Source organism: Xyrauchen texanus, chromosome 14 (assembly GCF_025860055.1).
Source record: "Xyrauchen texanus isolate HMW12.3.18 chromosome 14, RBS_HiC_50CHRs, whole genome shotgun sequence".
Lineage (NCBI taxonomy): Eukaryota > Metazoa > Chordata > Actinopteri > Cypriniformes > Catostomidae > Xyrauchen > Xyrauchen texanus.
The window spans coordinates 42,974,378-42,995,826 of record NC_068289.1 but is presented as its reverse complement, the minus strand read 5'-3'; the positions used below and the strand labels follow the sequence as shown (position 1 = coordinate 42,995,826).

Here is a 21,449-nt window from a genome sequence, read left to right as displayed (position 1 = left end):
ATAATATGGTATTGAAATTAGCAACAATATGATATTGTACCATTTCAATTTGTTTGGTATCGCAATATTTTGTTAGTACCGGTAAACCTTGCAACCGTTCAACCCTAACCACTGTACCAGTGGACCAGACTTAGTCAAAAATCTGTACACACTAGCAATAAATATACTGCAAACTGTTTTTTGCAAACAAGCCTTTGTGTGTGTGTGTGTGTGTGTGTGTGTGTGCGTGTTTTTGTGATTTACGAGGACAATTTTGTAAGTTACAAATTAGTAATTACAAGGGTATTATGCTATAAATGTGATTTATGAGGACATTTCTAGTGTCCCCATAATTTAAATCGCTTAAAAATCATATTAAACAATGTTTTATTGAAAATGCAGAAAGTTTTCTGTGAGGGTTAGGTTTAGGGGTAGGGTTAGGGTTAGGGTATAGAATCTATAGTTTGTACAGAAAAAAAATCATTATGTCTATGGAAAGTCCTCATAATGATAGGTAGACCAACATGTGTGTGTGTGTGTGTGTGTGTGTGTGTAAAAGTGGTCAAGTGGAGACTTTTTAATTCACAAGACCTGACAGGTCAACAATGGTGATGACATGACTTCAGTTTACATTTTGTAGAGTATTAAAACATTCTCCAAACAAGCCTGGACATCCTAGTCCCAATTGTCATTGTAAGTCTGCATCAGTGTAAAGCCCCTAAAGCGGGCTGTTATCCCATCATTTGTGTTCTGTTTAAGGCTGAGGTGGCTTAAATCCTTCCTGCAAGAACAAGCCAAGAATGACAGCTACTTATTTGTCATCGTTTGCAAAGCCTCTTGTCACAGCCAAACAACTCCCACCTAAACTCTGAAAATAGAAAATGTAAAAAAAATCAGGGGTTTTTTTTTTTGGAACCTGGCAACGGAAATGTTAGAATTAAAAAAAAAAAAAAAAAAAATACTAGAAAAAATTTACAACTAGAAAAGTTATAAAATAAATTTAATTAGAGATATTAAATTAAATTTCTTCTTAATTTTAAGCAAATTTTTAACACTGACCATGTGAACTCCTATGTACAAAAGTTCAGAATTGATTTCTGATTTTTTTGGTCTCGCCTGTTAACATTCACTGAAGACACAACTTGTATCTGATATCGGTGTTTAAATGAATCTCCCGCCCAAACTCAAATGATTCCATTGCTGATCGCTTTCACTTATGAGTGCCACGGTTCACTCTCGGGTTTTGAATGGCCTTGTGCTGTCTTATTTTCAAAAGTGGGCAAAATTGCACACGGATGCAATTAATTAGGCAAAAAAGGCAAAAGTGAAAGCGACTTTTCACTGCTGCCATGGTAAGCATGGCTTTAATGATTTCAACATCAGTCAGATGAGAAGTGTGGCTATTGTGGGTATTCGTTTTCCGTAAATACTGTATGTCCATAAATAATTATTACTGCGTAAGTCTGTAATATTTTCATCCGTCATTTCGCATGGGATAAGAGATCTCTGTAAAAATCACAGAGATGGGTGTGTCTACAGCATTTACACACTGCTGTCAAGCGTAATGGACCTATTAGAAAATGTATATTGTGCTGATTAATTATGCATGAAATATTAAACGAGCATATACTGTATCTGTAATTATTAGAAGAAATCTATTGTAATATCTGGCTAAATACAATAGAACTGGTGAAATTAACAAGTCTGTAATCTTGTATTACACTCTTGAACTAAATATATGGACAATGACTTCACATTATGCAATTTTGTCAATTATGTCATAATCAAAAACTGCTCGTTTCTCTTTTGCATGCGTAAATATTTAATATTTAAAGTTTGCAAGTGCTGGAAATTGCAGATTTATGGGCTTTTTATTAACATGTCAATTCCCACTGGAGTAATATTACTAGGGGTTATTTTTACAGGCCGTTTTATAGTAGGTAAACATGCTGTAACTTTTACCGATGCAAATAGCCGTACCAACTATAGACATTGAGAGGGATATGTCTGCCTCAACAAGAGAAGCTTTGTGTTTTTCTATGAGTGCCTATAGGCACGTCCGCTTCAGAATGACCTGCCATTAAGCAAAGCCATGGGAAATCGGACATATGTGTTTAGATGTAGGTCAGGTGTCCAGATATCTGATATGTATCTGATTTAAAAATCTCATGCAGATTTTTCTGTTTACAAGTGTGCAACTATATCTGATCTGTGTTAAATGTGAGTAAAATTAGTACTTTACTAGTAGCATATATTAGTTCATGGTGCATAAACTAATGTTAAAGGTTTAGTTCACCCAACAATGATTGAAAATTATCCAATAATTTACTCACCATCAAGCCATCCTAGGTGTATATGACTTTATTCTTTCAGCCAAAGACAATCGGAGTTATATTAAAGAATATCCTGGCTCGTCCAAGCTTTATAATGGGATTCAAATACCTTAGATTTGAAGCCAAAAATAGCGCATCAGTCCATTAAAAAAAGTCATCCATACGGCTCCAGGGGGTTAATAAAGGCCTTCTGAAATGAAGCGATGTGTTTTTGAAAGAAAAATATCCATATTTATTACTTTATAAACTATAATCACTGGCTTCTGTTAACAGCCGTCCGCGCGTTCACAAGAGAGTCGAGTTCCAGCATATGAAGTCTTTATTAACCACCATTTGGATGACTTTTTTGATGGATGAATGGATGCACTTTTTTGGGCTTCAAAATCTAAGGTACCATTCACTCCCATTATACATTATAAAGCTTAGAAGAGCCAGGATATTTATTTTAAATAACTCTGATTGCATTTGGCTGAAAGAAGAAAGACATATACACCTAGGATGGCTTGAGGGTTTGTAAATGATGGGATAATTAAAATGTTTGGGTGAACTAACCCTTTAACATATATACGTTTTAAATAAAGAAGTATATATATTAGTATTTGTTGAAATTAACATCATCAAATATTATTAAATGTTGTACGCTACAACTATTGTTCATTGTTAGTTCATGTTAACTAATGTTAAAAAATAGAAACTTGATTGTAAAGTTCTACCAAAGTTTGTAATGTTGTCATTCACCTGGTTCATGGATAAGAACTCTTTTATGAACGATACGTTTTTTTTTTATCACTACGGAAAAATACTTTCAATACTACATTTCCATACTTATGGAATCAAGGTGGCTAAAAAAGTGGGTGGGGACAGTTGCACTTTATTGGCGCATGGAAATGAAAATGATAAAAATTTCGCCAATTTACCATTTAATTTACAATTTCGTGAATAACTCTGGAAAAGCATGCTTTTATTATTTTATATATTTATAAAAAAAAATACTGTATTGTACTGTTGGAATTAAACATTTTAAATGTAATTAGCAACAATGGCTGTTTGGTCGAAATTATGGTTCTTCATATTGAAAAGAACAATTTGCCCTTTTGATCTATTTCTTGAGCATATAAATAGATAATTATCAAGATATACACTATATTGAATATTGTTTAATGTGTAAAATATATTGAGATATAATTGTTTTAGATATACTGCCTAGACCTAACTTCCAGTATACAAAATTGTTGATACGGGTTGATCCATGCCATATTATGCAGAATGACATATGATGTCATTTCATATTTGACTAAATACGGGCAACTGAAAAAGAAACAAGAGAACTCTAATACTAGCAGCTATATTTTATCTCTTCATGTAAAAACAGCCCACTCTTTATAAAGAATGAGCTAATCTCTTACATCTTTTGATGACCTGTAATTTCACACTTTGCACAAACAGCCACGGGCCAAAAAAAACTACAAGATTTTGCAAGACTAAAAGGCGCAATTAGATCAGAAACAGGCATCCAATTCTATTACTGCATAATAATGGTATTTTATGACAAATGCATGCTTTGGAATAACTGTATCTAGTTTTAACCATAACCATGTAAGGCAGCTAAAGAAAGTTGAGAAACACATATTTTACCTTTAAAGATTGAAAAGTCTTGGCTTAAGAGCATATTTTTTGAGGCAATCAAAACTTGTGTTTATCAAAAAACAAATAAAGTTCTATTTCACAGGCTGCAGGCCATTACCAACACCATTTGTTCTTTACGTCTGTACAGAGTGAAACGGATTTCACCGCCAGCAATTTACATTTCTCTGTAAATTGTGCCAATTACAATGATTCACACTGGGCTCAAATGTACAATAAGAAAACTAGTACCAGATCTGCCCAGCAATGAGGTTGTAGATGCTCGACTATAAATTGCCCAGACATCTAGTCCATGGCTTTTTATCTTGAATTATTCGTAAGTCTCATAAGAGACTCGTGGGACCACCAAACCTTAAGTGCAGTGAAGCACAACAGGCACCTGGCAAGACAGTAACAGATGTCCCAGGATAGAAATGAGGACACAAATTCAGAATCACATGAACCAATATAGGATAGGCCAATAAAAACACAACACTTGACTATTATTCACCAGCTAAAATGAAGGTCCTGGGACAGAACTTCAACAGTGAGTCATATTCCTGTTTTGGAATTAAAATGCAGATGGTCTTCCACAACACTTGGTATAACTCTGGTTTATGACTATGTTTGGAATAGGGCTAGGCGATATATCGAATATTCACATTATAACTGCAACGATTTTGCTGGGAATATAAAATAAAGCAATACTGCGATCATTTTTATGAGCTTTTTATTTGGTCACAACATTTCCTAAAAAGTTCGGAATTATGTGATTTAATTAAATTGATACATGGTCTGTGCATAATTCAGAGTGAGAATTTAAGAGCAAATACATTTTTAGTGAGATATACAGTATAATAATATAGTCAAGAGGTTGAAAAATATCAAGATAATTTTTGTAGACATATCGCCCAGTTCTACCTACTATTCAATTTTAAATACTACATTAAACTGTTTGCATAATTCTATGATAAACACGTCAAACTGTGTTTATCATGGAGAAGAATCTGAACTATAGGAGTAAAACATGGACCATTACCTTCAGAGATCCTTTACAAGGCCATGTAGGAGGCCCAAACAGGGGGTCTGGGTGCCATTTCATTTTAAACATTTGTGATGAGGAGGAGGGCGGGCCGGACCGTGACTACGCACGCCCGGCCCCCAATCGGGCTAATCAGCCTAGGAGAGGGATAAAGGCAGCCAGATGTGGCAGTTCGGGAGAGAGAGAGCCACAGGCAGCTGCCGTGTGTGCGTTTGTGTTTTGTCTTTGTTTTAATTTTCCATTAAACATTACTTTGATGGTTCGTCTGGTTCCTGCTTCCCCCTCTCCAATTTTAACCCACCTGTAACAACATAATTGCAAACAGGTTTAAGCAACTCGGGTTATGCTGGCACACACTAGCAGACTCCTAACAACTTCAACTTTTATGCTGAGGGTGTCACACTTACAGACTGTTTTGCTGAGATCTCGCACTTTTCAGCCGGATGTATGACACACATACCGATACAAACTGGTGGAGGGGTTACAGACAAAACATCTCCCCCGACTCTAAATCTCTATATCTCGTCACGTGGAGCCCGCCGAAATAACAACAGGAGTACCCCATTAACATAGACAATCATAATAGAGTAATTTAGGATGTGATTCATGGAGTAACTTCATTTGGTGAATGTGAGTGATTGTGTATTTATCCCCTCATGGCTTGCCGTAGAATACGTATGTCCATAATCAGCTATCAGAGAATAAAGAAAATACTTTCCGGAAAAACAGACAGTCGTGCACACGCTTTCTGAGTTCATTAGTCATTTGGTGACAGCTTGGTTACAGAATCAATCGTATTTGTGGTGATATGCGACAGAGCGCGATGAAAATGTTCAGATCGTCATTACATCTTGTCAGTTCTTCCGTAATCGAAGCTCACTGGTAACTTGATGAGAACTCAAGAGCCCACCCTGGCAACAGAACGATTATTTCTAACAAAGTTGATGTGCTTTTCCAGGTGCTAGAACCATTAATAAATCAAAGAGTCCCGATAGGAAAAGGGATTAACGAACTCCAAGGGGCAGACACTAATGCACGCTCTGTCTCTCACCTACTATCTGGCGAATGTAATGAAGCTTACATTTTGATGGCAATATGTTACCCTCAGTCACTTTTATTTCATCATTTTTCCATACAGTGAAAGCGAATGGTGAAACATTCTTCCTAACATCTCCTTTTCTGTTTCAGATATTCACAGAAGAAAGCATAAAGGTTTGGAACAATATACTTGTGTTTTCATAAATATAATATATACCTGTGTATATACACTCACTGAGCACTTTCATTAGGAACAATATGGCCCTAATAAAGTACCTGACGTGGTCTTCTGCTGTTGGAGCCCATCCGCCTCAAGGTTCAACATGTTGTGCATGCTGAGATGCTATTCAGCTCACTACGATTGTAAAGAGTGGTTATCTGAGTTACTGTAGCCTTTCTGTCAGCTCAAACCAGTCTGGCCATTCTCCGTTGACCTCTCTCATCAACAAGGCGTTTCAGTCCACAGAACTGCCGCTCACTGGATGTTTTTTGTTTTGGGCACCATTCTGAGTAAACTCAGGAGATCAGCAGATACGGAAATAATCAAACCAGTCAATTTGGCACCAACAATCATGCCACGATCGAAATCACTGAGATCAAATTTTTCCCCATTCTGATGGTTGATGTAAACATTAACTGAAGCTACTGACCCATATCTGCATGATTTCATGCATTGCACTGCTACCAAACGATCGACTGATTATATAATTGCATGAATATGTAGATGTACAGATGTACCTAATAAAGTGCTCAGTGAGGGTATATGCCTTGTATGTTATTTGGAATGTGCTAGAAGTCACATTTGCCAACATCTTTGATTTGACAATACAGGCTAGATTTTCTTTGTTAAAATAAAATGTCTGAGTGGGCCAACCAGAGAAAAATTATTTTCTTCAAAACCACCAAGCACTTGGTTCCACTAACAAAGACCACAAAACAGTTCTGTTTATTTTATATTCCCTTGTTGTAGCACCACTAGCATGTCTTATTAACTGCAATCTGAACTCACATCAAATAATGCCCCCTATCAAGACAAACAAAAAAGAATGCAATGAAGAATAATCAAGTAAAGTTTAAAATTACAAAAACCACATGACACAGCTAAACTCCCCAGTTAGGCCTCTCACAAATGCTGCCAAGACTTTAATGAGTTTATGATGAATTACATGAACTGCCTAAGAGGCATTAGATGCAACCTCTGCCATGCCCCAACTCCTCAGCTAGGAAACATAACATGTAGTCTAAAACCAGTCCTGCAGCGGACAAGAAATACCAATGCCGCGTCGTGGGCAGGACAACCCACAGGGGGCAGCTGAGTGGTTAGTCCAAAACAGTGAATCTAATCACTGTACAGACAAAAGTTACATATCAGGGCTTTTGTAATTCTTCAAAAAGAAAAAAAAAGTGACGTCGATGAGTTTGCATGTTGGTGAATGGGAAAAAAACAAAACTGTTTTGAACAGTAATAGGGCTAGGTGTTGATAAAGTTTTCCCAATTCGATTTTGATTCACAAGCTCTCGATTAGACTCCATTCGATATCGAGTATATTTTAGTTATAATGTCTTTTTGTCTCCCAGCTATTGCTGTTAATCATACAGGGGACTTTTTAACTAGGTACAATATGAATATTAATTCATAATTTTGAGCACAATGTAGCTTTTTAAAAATAAACAAATCAATATAATCAATAAATATGACATTATAATGCATATATTATATTTGGTTACATTTTTATTGTTTAACTGAATAGTTTGTACAAAGTAACCGGTATTTACATTGAACACTTACTAAAAAAAGGTACTTTAAAGAAAACCTGACATTTTGTTGTGTCTTTAAATTAGCACGTTAACAAGAGAGACTTGAATGGCTTTATCTCATCTGTGCTATGCCTGATTAGAATTAAATGAAAACAAATGACTGTAGAGAACAGAAAGGGTATTAAAGAGAAATTATTCAAATTTGGAAAATTAGGTTGTGTGGATCTCGTCTTTGGACAAACACAGAACACTCTCAAAATGCAGTGAAAGGATCTCTCTGCTGAATTCTTCACAATTAATTCACTGGTGAGTGAAATCTACACATTTACCAGCCAGTTGCCAAATATATATATATTTTAGTCTGATATTGCGAAATTTGGTTGCATCGGAAGATTTATATTTTTATCCACCCCAAAATAGCAACTGTCCAACTGAAAGATTAGAAAGGACAATGTTTATTATGCAACATTTATTTGTTATACTGTATATAGTCTAGGCCTTTTTCAAACTGTAATACCATAAAAAGACATAATTTGTTATTGAAAATTTCCCATACACAATACATCATCTAGGCTAAAGTCAAAAATGTCCCTTAATAATGATTTGTGTCGAATTTCATGGAAAATATTCAGTGAGTAGCATTCAGTGGAGTGGCAGAATCAATGGCCTACTGTCCAAAGCAATTAATTTTGCTTTTGAATTTGTCAATCTGTCCGAGACATACAGTTTTTATTAAAAGGGATTTTCTAAGGACACGTCAATTTACACCTGCATTAGTTGGACACTTTCGTAGCATCTCACCTTGGCTGTCATGTCATAAACATAGCTTTTTACAAATCAAGTTAAACGTAGTTTGAAACTAAGAAAATCACATTTCGTGATTCTTGCATTCGGACTTGCTCTCCATACAACTATATTTGAATGCAAGAACGCATTCTTGTCTTGTGCTGTTACTAGTGTCAAGAAAGCCTTATGCCGAGTTTACACTACAAGATTTTAAGCCAGATTTTCAGTTTTGCGCCGACAGTTTTGTGGAGATCGCTGACAAAAGCCTGAAATCGTGGCAAATTGGAGCTCGCTCCCGTGAGCGACGATCACAATGTATGAACTATTAAAGACACGATATGAGAGAAGCGCTGACGTGTCGCCGATGTCAGTGAGATATCTAGAATGTTAAATATCTGGACCTGTCTGCGATTCCAAATCGTGCAATGTGAAATATGTTTTGACTGAATACAACTGCAGCGTTGACCTACAGCCAATGAGAGAGCATGGCTGTGGTATCAAGATAGTCTCAATAGACCGAAGAAATGGGGAAAATATTAGTGGAACATTGGCAGGAGCACCAGTGCCTATTTGATGTTTCCTCTGAACTGTACCACAACCGGGTGGAGAAAGAGAAGAGTTGGAGAGAAACTGCCAATTCTCTTGGACAGGCAGGTAAGCAAATAGGTAGATTCGTCAATAGTAAAATGTTTTGTAATGTGTTCACCCCTATCGCCAATTCCTCATGTAATTTGAAAACGCTACGACTTCCATGACAAGACAGACAGTTGTGTAATATGAAAGGTACCACGATCCGACGTCTTGAAAGTCGTGTAGTGTGTAGGAGGCATTCGTTTGGTTTGTTGTCTGTTCAGCATGTCCCCAGACCTTATTACGGTCCTGGACATTATTAATTGCATAAAAAAATATTTTTTTTATATAATTAATCACACTGAATTGATATGTTTCATTGACAGCCTTACTAGAAACCAGGCTCTAAAAAAAGATAAAGAATCTCAAAAATTTCAAAACTGGCAATGCAGCGAGATGAGGATTAAAGGAGAGGCCATGAAAGGGAGGGAAAGAGACTTAGAGAAATGGGGGTAAATCAGAGCGGATGACAGAATAACGGGGTAAAGTGAGACATTATGGAAATAAGAAAACCAGGGGATCAGGTAACTGGAGACATTCTAGAATCCAGCAGCCCCATTGACAGCAGGAATTACAGAGCAGTACTGCCCAGTGAAGTGTACAAGGGTCTGGAGTTAAGCTGAAATCATAAATCAACAGGGAAGGTTTAAACGCCTTTTAATGTACTCAAGGGGGTTGCAGAACTCTGTCCTGACTGTCACTCACACTTTTACTTTCCACATGGTGCTCTGCTATAATAATGTCACTTGAAGTACACGCACACACTGGCTGGGCGATATTTTCTTTAGACCTTTTTTCATAAAAGCACCATATTAGAGTTTTGACAAGAATGAAAGTCTATCCCTCATAGCCTCGTTTTCAGTCTTTTCAGTCAACTGAAATTTCTTGGATTTAACATTTTTTTTTTTTTTTCAATGTTTCTTCAGCGTAATGATCCAGGCTTTAAACAGCAGTGCAATCCTTTGAAACCAGCAATCCTTGTTGTCATTCCCGTCAAAAATTAAACATGGTGCTTCTGTGAATAAGGTTCATAAAGCCTTCTGAACATATTTGATGCATAGACTAGAGTGGCTTATTTCTTTTATAAAATGGTGGCGACAGCTATGAGATAAAGGAAACCAATCTTCAATAAACAGTAAAATTATAATCAGAATAAACAAATATTTTATTAATAATAATAATAATAATAATAATAATAGATACAATTCTAATTCAGTTAATTCTAAGTAATGGGTCACATCCACACTAATCCATATTTGTTAAAAAAAAAAAAAAAAACAGATTTTGCCAAGTTTACGTCTCTCATCCACACTGGTACGGTGTTTTCGTCCACTGAAAATGGCTGGCACTGTCTCTTTAATACAACCAGCATTTATGTTAAAAGCATCTGTAGATGAGTGCATGTTAACATGAGAGACTCGAATGGCTTTATCTCATCCGTGCTATGCCTGATGAGATTTAAATCAGGGCTGTCAGAATTAATGCGTTAATGCATGCGATTAAGTAAATTTTTCTTAAATCGCAATTAACACATTTACCATTAATACAGCATAAACACTGGTGTGAAAGGAAGAACCTTTGTCACACTGACTCACACATCACAGCACCAGAGCCCTTCTACCAAGTTGAGCTGACAAGCTTAGCATAAAATAGCATAATGCAGTGGTCCCATAGACATTCTAGTTGACTGTTAGGCTCTATCCTATATGATAGAGCCGTGGACGCTGTTATCTCAGTAAATAAAAGTATCTCTGACAGTGTTCCCCTGTCAGTGAAAAAGCAATGGAGAAAGAACCTCTTAACACTATTTGATGTACAAAACAAGCCCAAATGGGGCTTGTGATAGAAATCAAGTATTTTTCAGCCAATGTAAGGCAAGTTTTAATTATCACAGACACACATAACAATCACCAAAATGCAGAATGAGATCGACACTGCCGTTGACACTCTGACATGAATCATGAACGCAGCTTCATGATTTCTGTAACAAAGCTGATCAACCAGCAGATTTATATTGTGGAGGAAGAGAGTTTAAGAGATTTAATGCCCATTGCAATGAATATGAAACCTTTGTGGGGAAAAGTTTTTTCAATCAGTCAAACTCCCACTTAGACTTTGGGAAACGTTTAATGTTATTCGAATTGGTGATATTTTATTGCATTGTCTTTGTATTGTGGAAGGCTTTGTTTGGAAAATCTTAATAAAGCATATATGGCTACATATTGTTTTGTTTTATTTCCTAAGATGGAAATAAATGCATTTTACAAAAAAAGAAGTATATATAGTGTCAAATTTCAGCACTTTTAAAATCTGTGATTAATTGTGATTACAAAAATATGTGATTAATCAAGATTAAAAAAAAAATAATCGACTGACAGCACTAATTTAAATGTTTATTTTTTGTTGTTTTTGATCTCGCTGCTGAATACTCCACCACAATACTACATAGGTTTGGGATCGATGCCTTTTTCACACATCGATATCACATGGGAACATTTCCCTGATGATTATCGACTGTCTTGGTCTCTTCAAACATATTTCTCAACACAACTTTGGTAAAGTGTGAGTGGCTTGTCCTGTGTGTGTGTGTGTGTGTGTGTGTGTGTGATTAGTGACCGGCTTCAATAAATGTTAGATCACCCTCTTGTGATCTCCAAATGTAGGCCAGACTAGTGTTGTCAAAAATATCGATATTTCGATAAATATCGATACTAAAATATCTGAACGGTACCAATACTAATTTCCCGAAGTATCGATACTAGCCGAGCTGTCACTTTCACTTCTCTCCAAAGGTGCGTTGACAAACACCACACACACTCGCACTCCTCTCATTCGCTCTGGTAAAATAGCAAAAGTGAAGTGAATGTAAAGATGGCGAGTGCATGCGGCGCCCCCGCGACCAGTTTTGGTTGATAAAGAACACAGCAGGAGTGCTATCTGGAAATATTTTTGATATGAAGCCAGACATCCCAAGTCTCCCGGAAGTTCGGGAGTCTCCACGATATTGATAGCTTCTCCCTGATGCCCGCAAATTAGTTCAAATCTCCGGAATCTATAGCGCACATGCGAGACAGAACATACTGCTGCGCATAACATAGATAAGCGCACACGGCAGAGAGGGAGAGAGCGAGAGACCTTATGAAAGCTAGTCAACCCCAACACCCCCCTTGACGTTTAAGTATCTTTTGTTGACATTGAGATTGGATTTGATTTGACTTGGAAATACAAAAGATTGCACTTTTATTTACTTGCACTTTATTGGTTTTTGAATGTATGGCAATCTGAGAGGCTTTTGAACAAGTGCACTACCTCTGGACATTTTGTTCATGTAAAATATACCTCATTGTCATGTTCTAGACTTAGTTCTACCCCCTTAATATAGTGGCAGTTTTTTTTCTCCGTGGTATTGAAAATGGTATCGAATATCGATATTTTTCAGGGTATCATATCGAAGTAAGAAATTCTAGTATCGTGACAACACTAGGCCAGACTGTTAAACAGAGGCCAAATGAGTGAATTGGAAACATCGCAAATTTGGCTTCTAATTTAAACGTTGGAAAATTGTAATATATAGATGCCTCAAAAATATTTCGATAAAACAATGTGCTGATCAATAATCGATTTATCTATATTTGATGATATCCCTAAACCTACACCATCACTGGTGTGTAAATTCTATACATTTACCAGCCAGTTGCCAAATATATAAATTTTTAGTTGCATAGCGCGAAATTTGGTAGCAAATGCTAATGATTTCCTCTCACTGTAGAAGGCTGCACACAGAGTAAAAGATCGATCTTGGGATTTAAGAGTCAAAATATCGAGATCATTCAAATGAAGATTGCTATGACGCCAAGAAGCTGAAATCACAGGTTATTGGATTAGTTTGGATTTGTCAGGCTACTTCTTATAATGAATGGAAGAAATTGGAACCGTCAATGGATGTAGAAAAGGAAGTCACTATAAAAGTAACCGGTAAAAGAGCAAATAACCTTTTAGATTCAGATATCGCCAGTCAATCAATTAAAAAATATGCATGAGCATTAGCTAAACAAGCTGGGAAAATTTAGTTTTTGGCATAATCTGAGATAAAGAAGCACAATTTATTATACCATTGTTGTCAGATTTTCCTGCTGATTTATGTTCTTTGATCGTAATCTTGACCAACCGTTTTGAATATTTCAGTCTTTCCCCATTCAAGTAGATAGGATCAGCACTTGTATGACGCTTGTATACTTAGAAAAATAGAAGCCCAACCTGCCCGAGAGCACTCCAAAGATGGTTGCTGAGTCAAATTACTTGATAAAAAGACTTTGGTGTACATATGTCAGAATCTTACAACAACGCTCATCCAATCAGGATTTACAGTTGGAACAATCCGTATCTAAATCCAAATTTTGATTCATGGAAATGAATACAAACAAAATGTTTGGCTCTAAAATTTAAATCTAAGACGTTATTAAAACATCCCAGTCTTAATGTTCCTATACTCACATATCACGAGGCAAAGTGGGATCACGAAATGTATGTAAATGACACACTCTTCAGGAAAGTGTAAAGCTAAAAAAATAAGCAGCTCAATAAAATGGGTGTGATATTCATGCTGTTGCTTAATTTCATATCGGCTCCAAGCAAAACTTGAATATTCAATAAATTGCCCTGCTCTAACGCACACACAAACCCAGAAAACATGCACAATCTCTTGTCGAAACGTGCACACTGCATGTCAGTGCATAGTAGAGCAACTGCAAAGATGAATCACCACAACTGATCTATTATGACGGCAAACCAGATGTTCTAATTTTGAATTTGCCAACATTTTAAGGGCCCCTCATATGCAGCTTTGAAACAGAGATGAAGAGCATGTAGAAAATGAGGTCATTACAGTTGAATTCAAAAGCCAATAATGCTGAGAAATGTAGGCGTTTTAAATCATACGCTGAGTGACTTCAAAGACCAGAGACTCATTTGTCCTGTAAAATCAAAGGTGGTTTACTCGAGAACGTAATGCATAGAGAGTTATGTATAGCGGTTCATTAGTATATAAAAAAGGAGGTGCTATATTCAGTGAGAGCAAGTTCAATTCTACATTGTAAAGGGCCACATGTTTGCTCTTGATTGATCTGGTGGGTGTTAATGGACAATGATCATTGCACTAAGCTCTTTGATCTCTCAGACAGCTCAAGGTGTGTCAATATTTGCATTTGTTGATTGACAGAGAGCTGGAGTGTAAGCAATACCTTGTCTCTGAGGTCTCTGTTAAAAAGCCACACTCAGCATGAGTGCAAAATATTAACGATTTAATTTCCTGGACGCACTGTAAATAAAAACAAAGCCTATGTTCAGCCAACGTCAGAATTACTTAGTCAACATGAAATCAAAATTGGCCCTACCTACTTAATATACGCTGCTGGTCTTAATGTGCAGGATTCATTACTCCAAGAAATGTTTGCCTTCATGATCTTTTATCAAATTTTTGGCCTAAAGTTATGAAAAACTCTATTTCAACCACTCACCTCCAACCACCTGGCTCTATTCTGGTATGTCACACCCACTTCTCACAAACCAATCAATTCTAAATTCAATGCAATCAATTCTTGTGGGAAATCCTGATTCACACAGAAATACGGAAATAAGTCAAGTAAGTTGAAAACAGCATTTCACGTTTATGTGTTACTTCCTCAAATACCTTCATTTCAAGGTACTTCCAAGGAAACGTACAACCCAGAGACTGTCCAGCCCGGCTAGCCCAAACAGTCTCAGCCGGTTCATTTATAATTCAAAGTTTGGAGGAAGTGCAATTCAGGCTTTTAAGAATTTAACATTGCTTACTCTTTTTCTGTTCCTTCTATTTTGTCCTGCTGACACAGCATCAGTACAGAGCAGGTCTCTGTCCATTCACAGTGTCTTCTTTCCTCTGCAGGTACTTGACTCATGCCAAGTTCAGAGTTTGGCTCAGGGATTTCTTGTTGGATGCCTCTAGCAAATAAATCACATCTGCTTCATTTTGAATGCCTGTTTCCTACATCTACTGTCTCTATATGATGAAATCTACAGCTGTAGACAAAGTCTTCATCCCAGCAAAGTGCATTCCACCAGTGCCAGTGCTAACACAACTTCAAGGAATATGGTAGTTCACCCAAAAAACACAAATTCTATGATATTTTACTTACCCTCATGTCGTTCCAAACTGGTATGCTTTTCTTCTCCATGAAACACAAAAGGAGAATATTTTTAAGAATCTATAGGTTTTTAAGTTCCTTTCCATACAATTACAGTGCATAGTGACCACGTCTGTTAAACTCCCAAAAGGACATAAATGAAAAGTAGATAAGTTCTTCTATTGTGCTCAGGGGAGAAAATATCAGCATAAGGGTTTGGAACTAAATGAGGTGAACTTAAGATTTAAATGCACTCTCTATATTAAAAAAGTTCCTGAGCTTTAGGGGGATTTGGGATCTTTTTGCACTCCACTAAAGCAGAATGTTAATTAAGAGACCAGAGAGGTCAGAACCAGTGAATGACCAGAGACTTCAGGATAAGAGGCAGAGAGAGAAAGAAAAGGAGACAGAACCAGCATTCAATTCAGACCTCTGCCTGAGTGACAGTTTAAAATATATAGTAGTTCATCCAAAAATTCTAATTTCATTATTTCCTAAACCCCATGTCTTTAGTGTAACACAAAATGAGATGGTAGGCAGCTAGTCTGAGCTGTTCTTTTCCATACAATGAAAGCTCAAAAAATGACAAATAAAATAGTCCATATGACTTGTGTACTTCAAAAGACATACAAAAGCTTTGTGTGAGGAACTAAGAGGAATGTAAGCTGTTATTCAATGATAAGCTTCCAAATCTAATTTGCGCTTGTGATAAACTCAAAGATGGCACCATTGGATGTGTTGCACCAAGTTTGATGACATTGGTTCTCGCATGTCACATGACCGGTCACGAAACTGCAAATTTGATTATACTCAACCACAAATTCAATTTAAGAGCCCAGATTGATTTCACTGTGAATTTGGTGACAGTAGGTCAAAAGTTTAAATCGGTCTGTGCTTAACGAAATTCAATGCACCACCCCCAGTGGCCAAAGCTGGAAGTGTTGTGGCATATGTGTGATCTCCAGTTTCCGAGTGAAATATCCACAAAGTGGCCCAAAAAGCTACTTGTAAACAGAGTTGTTTTTAGTTGTAAATTATGTAACACATTCAAGACGAATACATATTTCATTAACCATATGCCCTAACCCAAACCCTAAACCAAACAGTCAGTGGAGTTAAATTTAATCTTAGAGAGAAAATGCAACCTCAAAATCATGCTTATCATTTAATATGTGAACAAAATTATTTCCTGGTTTCCATTGGAATTCGAACAGTGTCACGGAGATTACTCATGCAATGTGCTATTCGCAGTGCCACAGGAAAAAAATAAACACATTTAAACTGATATAAAGTTGTCTGATGGATGATAGCGCTTGTCAGTAACTCAGAATGGCAGAATGGGGTCGGTGTCAGGGTCAGGGCCGTAGCTAACGGGGCGAAAGGTGTTAACAATTCTAGGGGCCCACAACAAATTTTAGACTGTATATCTTAATATGAAAGGGGCCCAGATTATATGCAGTCAGGGGGTCCAGAATTCCCTGCTGCGGGCGGCCCTGGGTACCGGAACATTCGGCAGCAACATGTCGAGTTCCCGTGTGATCATGTTGGAAAGCTACGGTAGAGGGGGAGTACAGCATTAGTGAACAATGACATTCATTTTGTCTTCAGAACACTTGGAATAGAGCACATTAGTCATATTTAATACTTTTTTATAAAATTATTGTGCTTTTTGGAGCTTGAACTTGTAAATCACCATCCACTTACGTTGCACGACAAAGAGCAGCTCGGACATTCTGCCTAACATCTCATTATGTGTTATACAGAAGAAAATAGTTCAAGGTCAAAACAACCCAAGGGCAAGTAAACATTGACAACATTTTCTTTTTGCTTTAACTATTCATTGATAACTCAGCACAGAGCAAACAGTCAATCAACAGGCTACACCTACCAAAACATTAACCTCGGTCAAGAAAAAAAACAATTTTTAAGAGACATGGTCCACTACACAAGAATCCTTTGCTCCAGCCCTGATCTAACAAATACATTTTTCCTGGTAAATGAACCCACCCATCCCAGACAAGTGGACTTACCCAGAACATGCAGGACAGGCAGACCCAGGTACGTGCACGGCCGGCCAACGCGGCAGGAAGGCTGAGAGACACGGAGGGCATCCTTAATTCACAATGACAGCTTGCTCTTCTCTGGATCCCGCACAAGATACCAAACTATTCCACACGGTTCCACAATGCTCTGTAGATCCATGAGGAATGACGCTGAGGAGAGCTTGCATCAACTGCCTCTGCTATCCTCCTTTCCTTTCTCTTATTCCAGGCCCCCTCCCTCCTCGCTCTCTCTCTCTTTTTTTTGGGGTCATGTAGCTGAGCTCCGCAGGAGAGAGGGGGATGTGACTAAGAGCCTCTTTATTTCTCCCCATTGCGCTCCTTCAGTATTCTCCACTTTAGCCCCTCCTCTCCCTCTCTCTTTCTCCCGCTCTCTCTTCATTCTAACTTTCCGTCACATCTTTCACCTCCTCCCTCTCTAACCTCCCCATGATCAGATTTTCTCGTTCTCATCTCAAACTCCTCTCGCTTCAGTAGACCGTGTGTCCTTGCTCCCGCAGTCAAGCATCCCCATAGGAATGTAGGGGAAAGAAAAGATCTCTTTAAATATATCAATTGTTTCTCCTAGAGAGCAATGAGAGAGCAAATGGAGACTGCTGCATCTCAGAAAAGGAAAACACAGTCTGGAAATCTCACATGACTCATCTCGAGTTTCAGAAGATATCTCAATCATTTCTCAAACTGTGCTCATATTTGCCAAGACTCGAAAGTCTGCAATCAATAATGAATACATTTGTCTCTAGGCTCCAAGAAGGGAAAAATCTTAAATGCAATCTGTTTATTACCTGTTATTTCTCCTAGACACCAATGACATTAAATGGAGAGCAAATGGAGAAGTCTCATGCTTATTCTGGGCAAAAGTCTCCAGTTATCTCACACGTGGAGTTTCTCAAGAGTTTCAGAAGAGTGGTTCACTTCAACAATGGTTCACTTTTGCCAAGAGGCCAAAATTATGCAAACTGTATGTTATGCAATGTTACAGTACAAATAACTGATTTCTTAATTAAATGTCTTCATCAAAAGTGTTTAATCAAATAAATAAATATATCTTTAATCAAATAAAATATTATATTTAACCAAAAAATAGCAAGTCCGGCAGAAGCAGTGTAATCCTCTAGGCAATGTTCTGCTGGGAAATCTTGGGTCCTGGCATTCATGTGGATGTTACTTTGACACGTACCACCTACCTAAAGATTGTTGCAGATCACGTACACCCCTACTTGGCAATGGTATTACCTGATGGCAGTGGCCTCTTTCAGCAGGATAATGCACACTGCCATATTGCAAAAATTGTTCAGGAATATTTTGAGGAGCATGACAAAGAGTTCAAGGTGTTTACTTTGCTTCCAAATTTCCCAGATCACAATTTGATTGAGCATCTATGGGATGTGTGACCAACAAGTCCAATCCATGGGGGATCAACCTCATAACTTACAGAATTTATACAATCTGCTGCTAACATCCTGGTGCCAGATATCCACAGGACACCTTCAGAGGTCTTGTGGAGTCCATGCCTCGACAGGTCAGAGCTGTTTTGGCAGCATGAGGGGGGCCTACATGATATTAGGCATTTGGTTTTAATGTTGTGGCTGATCAGTGTATGTACACTTATTCCAGTCTGATTTATTTGCACGGTAGTGCACCTCATAGAGTTTCAGACTTTGGACTCTGTTCAAAACCAGAGAAGAACTGAAGCTGAAACGTGACACGACAGAGACATCGAAGTGACACGTATAGACACGGTTGCTTCAGAAAATGTGCTTTTCATTTTACTTCTGCATTTAAGTTTAGGTTTTGGTTAAGGGTAAGGATGTCTACTTTGTTAAACTCTCAATGGGGTTCTCTTTAATAAGAATGAGCTTTATTGCCAAGTATGCTTAACATACAAGGAATTTGTCTTGGTGACAGAAGCTTCCACTGATACAACAAGACAGGAAAAATAGAATAAAAATAAAAAGTGAATTGAAAATACAAGTATATATATATATACACAATAAGGCATATAAAAATATGTTACATAGAGATGGTGCAAGGGAATGTAATGGCAGATGAGGTATGATATGTTGGATAAATATAAATAGACTAAGCTGTGTATTTCACATAATTATTTCTCAATGGGGCAGTTTTACATTTTCATGTGACTGGTAGCCTGAGGGAAAAAACTATTCTTGTGCATGACGGTTCTGGTGCTCATTGCGCTGTAGCAACGGCAAAAAGGCAACAGTTCAAAGAGGTAGTGGGGTCCAGAGTGATTTTTCCAGCACATTTCCTCACTCTGGAAGTGTACAGTTCTTGAAGTGAGGGCAGGGGCAACCGACAATCCACTCAGCAGTCCGAACTGTCCTTTGTAGTATTCTGATGTCTGATTTCATAGATGAAGACATTTATTTAAGTGCAGAGGACAGACTCAATCACTGCTGAGTAGAACTGTATCAGCAGTGCCTGTGGCAGGTTGAACTTCCTCAACTAGTGAAGGAAGTACAACCTCTGCTTGGCCTTTTTCACAATGGAGTCAATGTGGGTCTCCAACTTCAGGTCATGTGAGATGGTAGAGCCCAGGAACGTGAATGATTCTACTGCTGCCACAGTGTTGTTCACAATGGTGAGTGGGGTCAATGTTGGGGTGTTCCTCCTAAAGTCCACTATTATTTCCACTGTTTTGAGCGTGTTTAGCTCTAGGTTGTTTTGACTGCACTAGATAGCCAGCTGTTCAACCTCCTTCTGTATGCAGACTCATCGTCATCCTGGATGAGGCCGATGGCAGTAGTGGCATCTGCAAACTTCAGGAGCTTGACAGAGGGGTCCATGGCAGTGCAGTCATTTGTGTACAGAGAGAATAGTACTGGGGAAAGCACACATCCCTGGGGGGCACCAGTGCTGATCGTACAGGTGCCAGAAGTGAATTTCCCCAGTCTCACTAACTGCTGATGATCCACTGACAGACAGAGGTGGGAACAGAGAGTTGGTTTTATTTAGTCCAGAGAATAGCTGGGATTATGGTGTTGAAAGCCGAACTTAATTCCACAAAAAAGATCCTTGCATATGTCCCTGCAATCCCATGTTGACTGCATCATCCACAGAACCGTTTGCTCGATAAGCAAATTGAAGGGGGTTCAGTGATGCCCTTAAGGTGGGGCAACACCAGTCTCTCAAATGACTTCATGACCACAGACGTCAGAGCGACTGGACTGTAGTCATTAAATCCTGTTATTTTGGGTTTCTTTGGGACAGGGATGATGTTGGAGAGTTTGAAGCAGGAGGGAACTTCACACTGCTCCAGTGATCTGTTGAAGATCTTTGTGAAGATGGGGGCAGATGGTCAGCACAGGATTTCAGACAAGTGGTTGAAACACCATCTGGCCCTTATGCTTTCCTTGTCTTTTGTTTCCATGATACCCGGCACATGTATTCTTCACAGAAGTGCAGGTTGAGTAGCAAGAGGGAGGAGGAGGGTGGTTGCAAGAGGTGTTGATGTTTGTATGAAGTGAAAGTCAGAGCGGGTGTGGGGTGTGAAACTGGGCTTTTCAAATCTACAGTAAAAACATATCCAGGTTGTAAGACAGTTGTTGATTCCCTACAGTGTTGGGGGATGGTGTCTTGTAGTTAGAAATGTATTTCAGGCCTCTCCACACTGATGCAGGTTTGTTAGCTGAAAACATGTTTTTCAGCTTCTCAGAGTAGCTTCTTTTAGCCATTCTAATCTCTATTGTCAGTGCGTTTCTAGCCTGATTGTACAAGTTTGTATCTCCACCTCTGTAAGCATCCTATTTGGCCTGACAAAGCTGCCAGAGTTTCGCTGTAAACAATGGTTTGTCATTGTTGAACTTTAAAAATGTTTTGTAGGAATGCAAATTTCCTCACAGAAAATTATATATGATGTCACAGTAACTGTGAGCTCATTCAGATTGGTGTCTGAAGCTTCAAAAACACTCCAATCAGTGCAGTCAAAGCAGGATTGTAGTTCCAGCTCTGCTTCATTGTTCCAACTTTTTTCAGTCTTTACTACAGGTTTTTTTCTGCCTGTGGGTCAGAATGTAAT

General features: G+C 38.0%; 1 protein-coding gene across 5 annotated transcripts in view; it reads right to left on the bottom strand.

Moving 5' to 3' along the window:
* The window catches only part of LOC127654637 (tensin-1-like), a 345,068-nt gene that overhangs the window by 231,983 nt on the left and 91,636 nt on the right, over nt 1-21,449 (bottom strand). Inside the window, exon 1 of one of the 5 annotated variants that reach the window (XM_052141860.1) lies at nt 17,381-17,556. The exons of the other annotated variants lie outside the window; for them this stretch is intronic. Coding sequence (XP_051997820.1) covers nt 17,381-17,461 — 81 coding nt within the window. The 5' untranslated portion in view covers nt 17,462-17,556. Of the gene's footprint in view, nt 1-17,380; nt 17,557-21,449 lie in introns of those variants that run through there. 5 annotated transcript variants of the gene reach the window in all.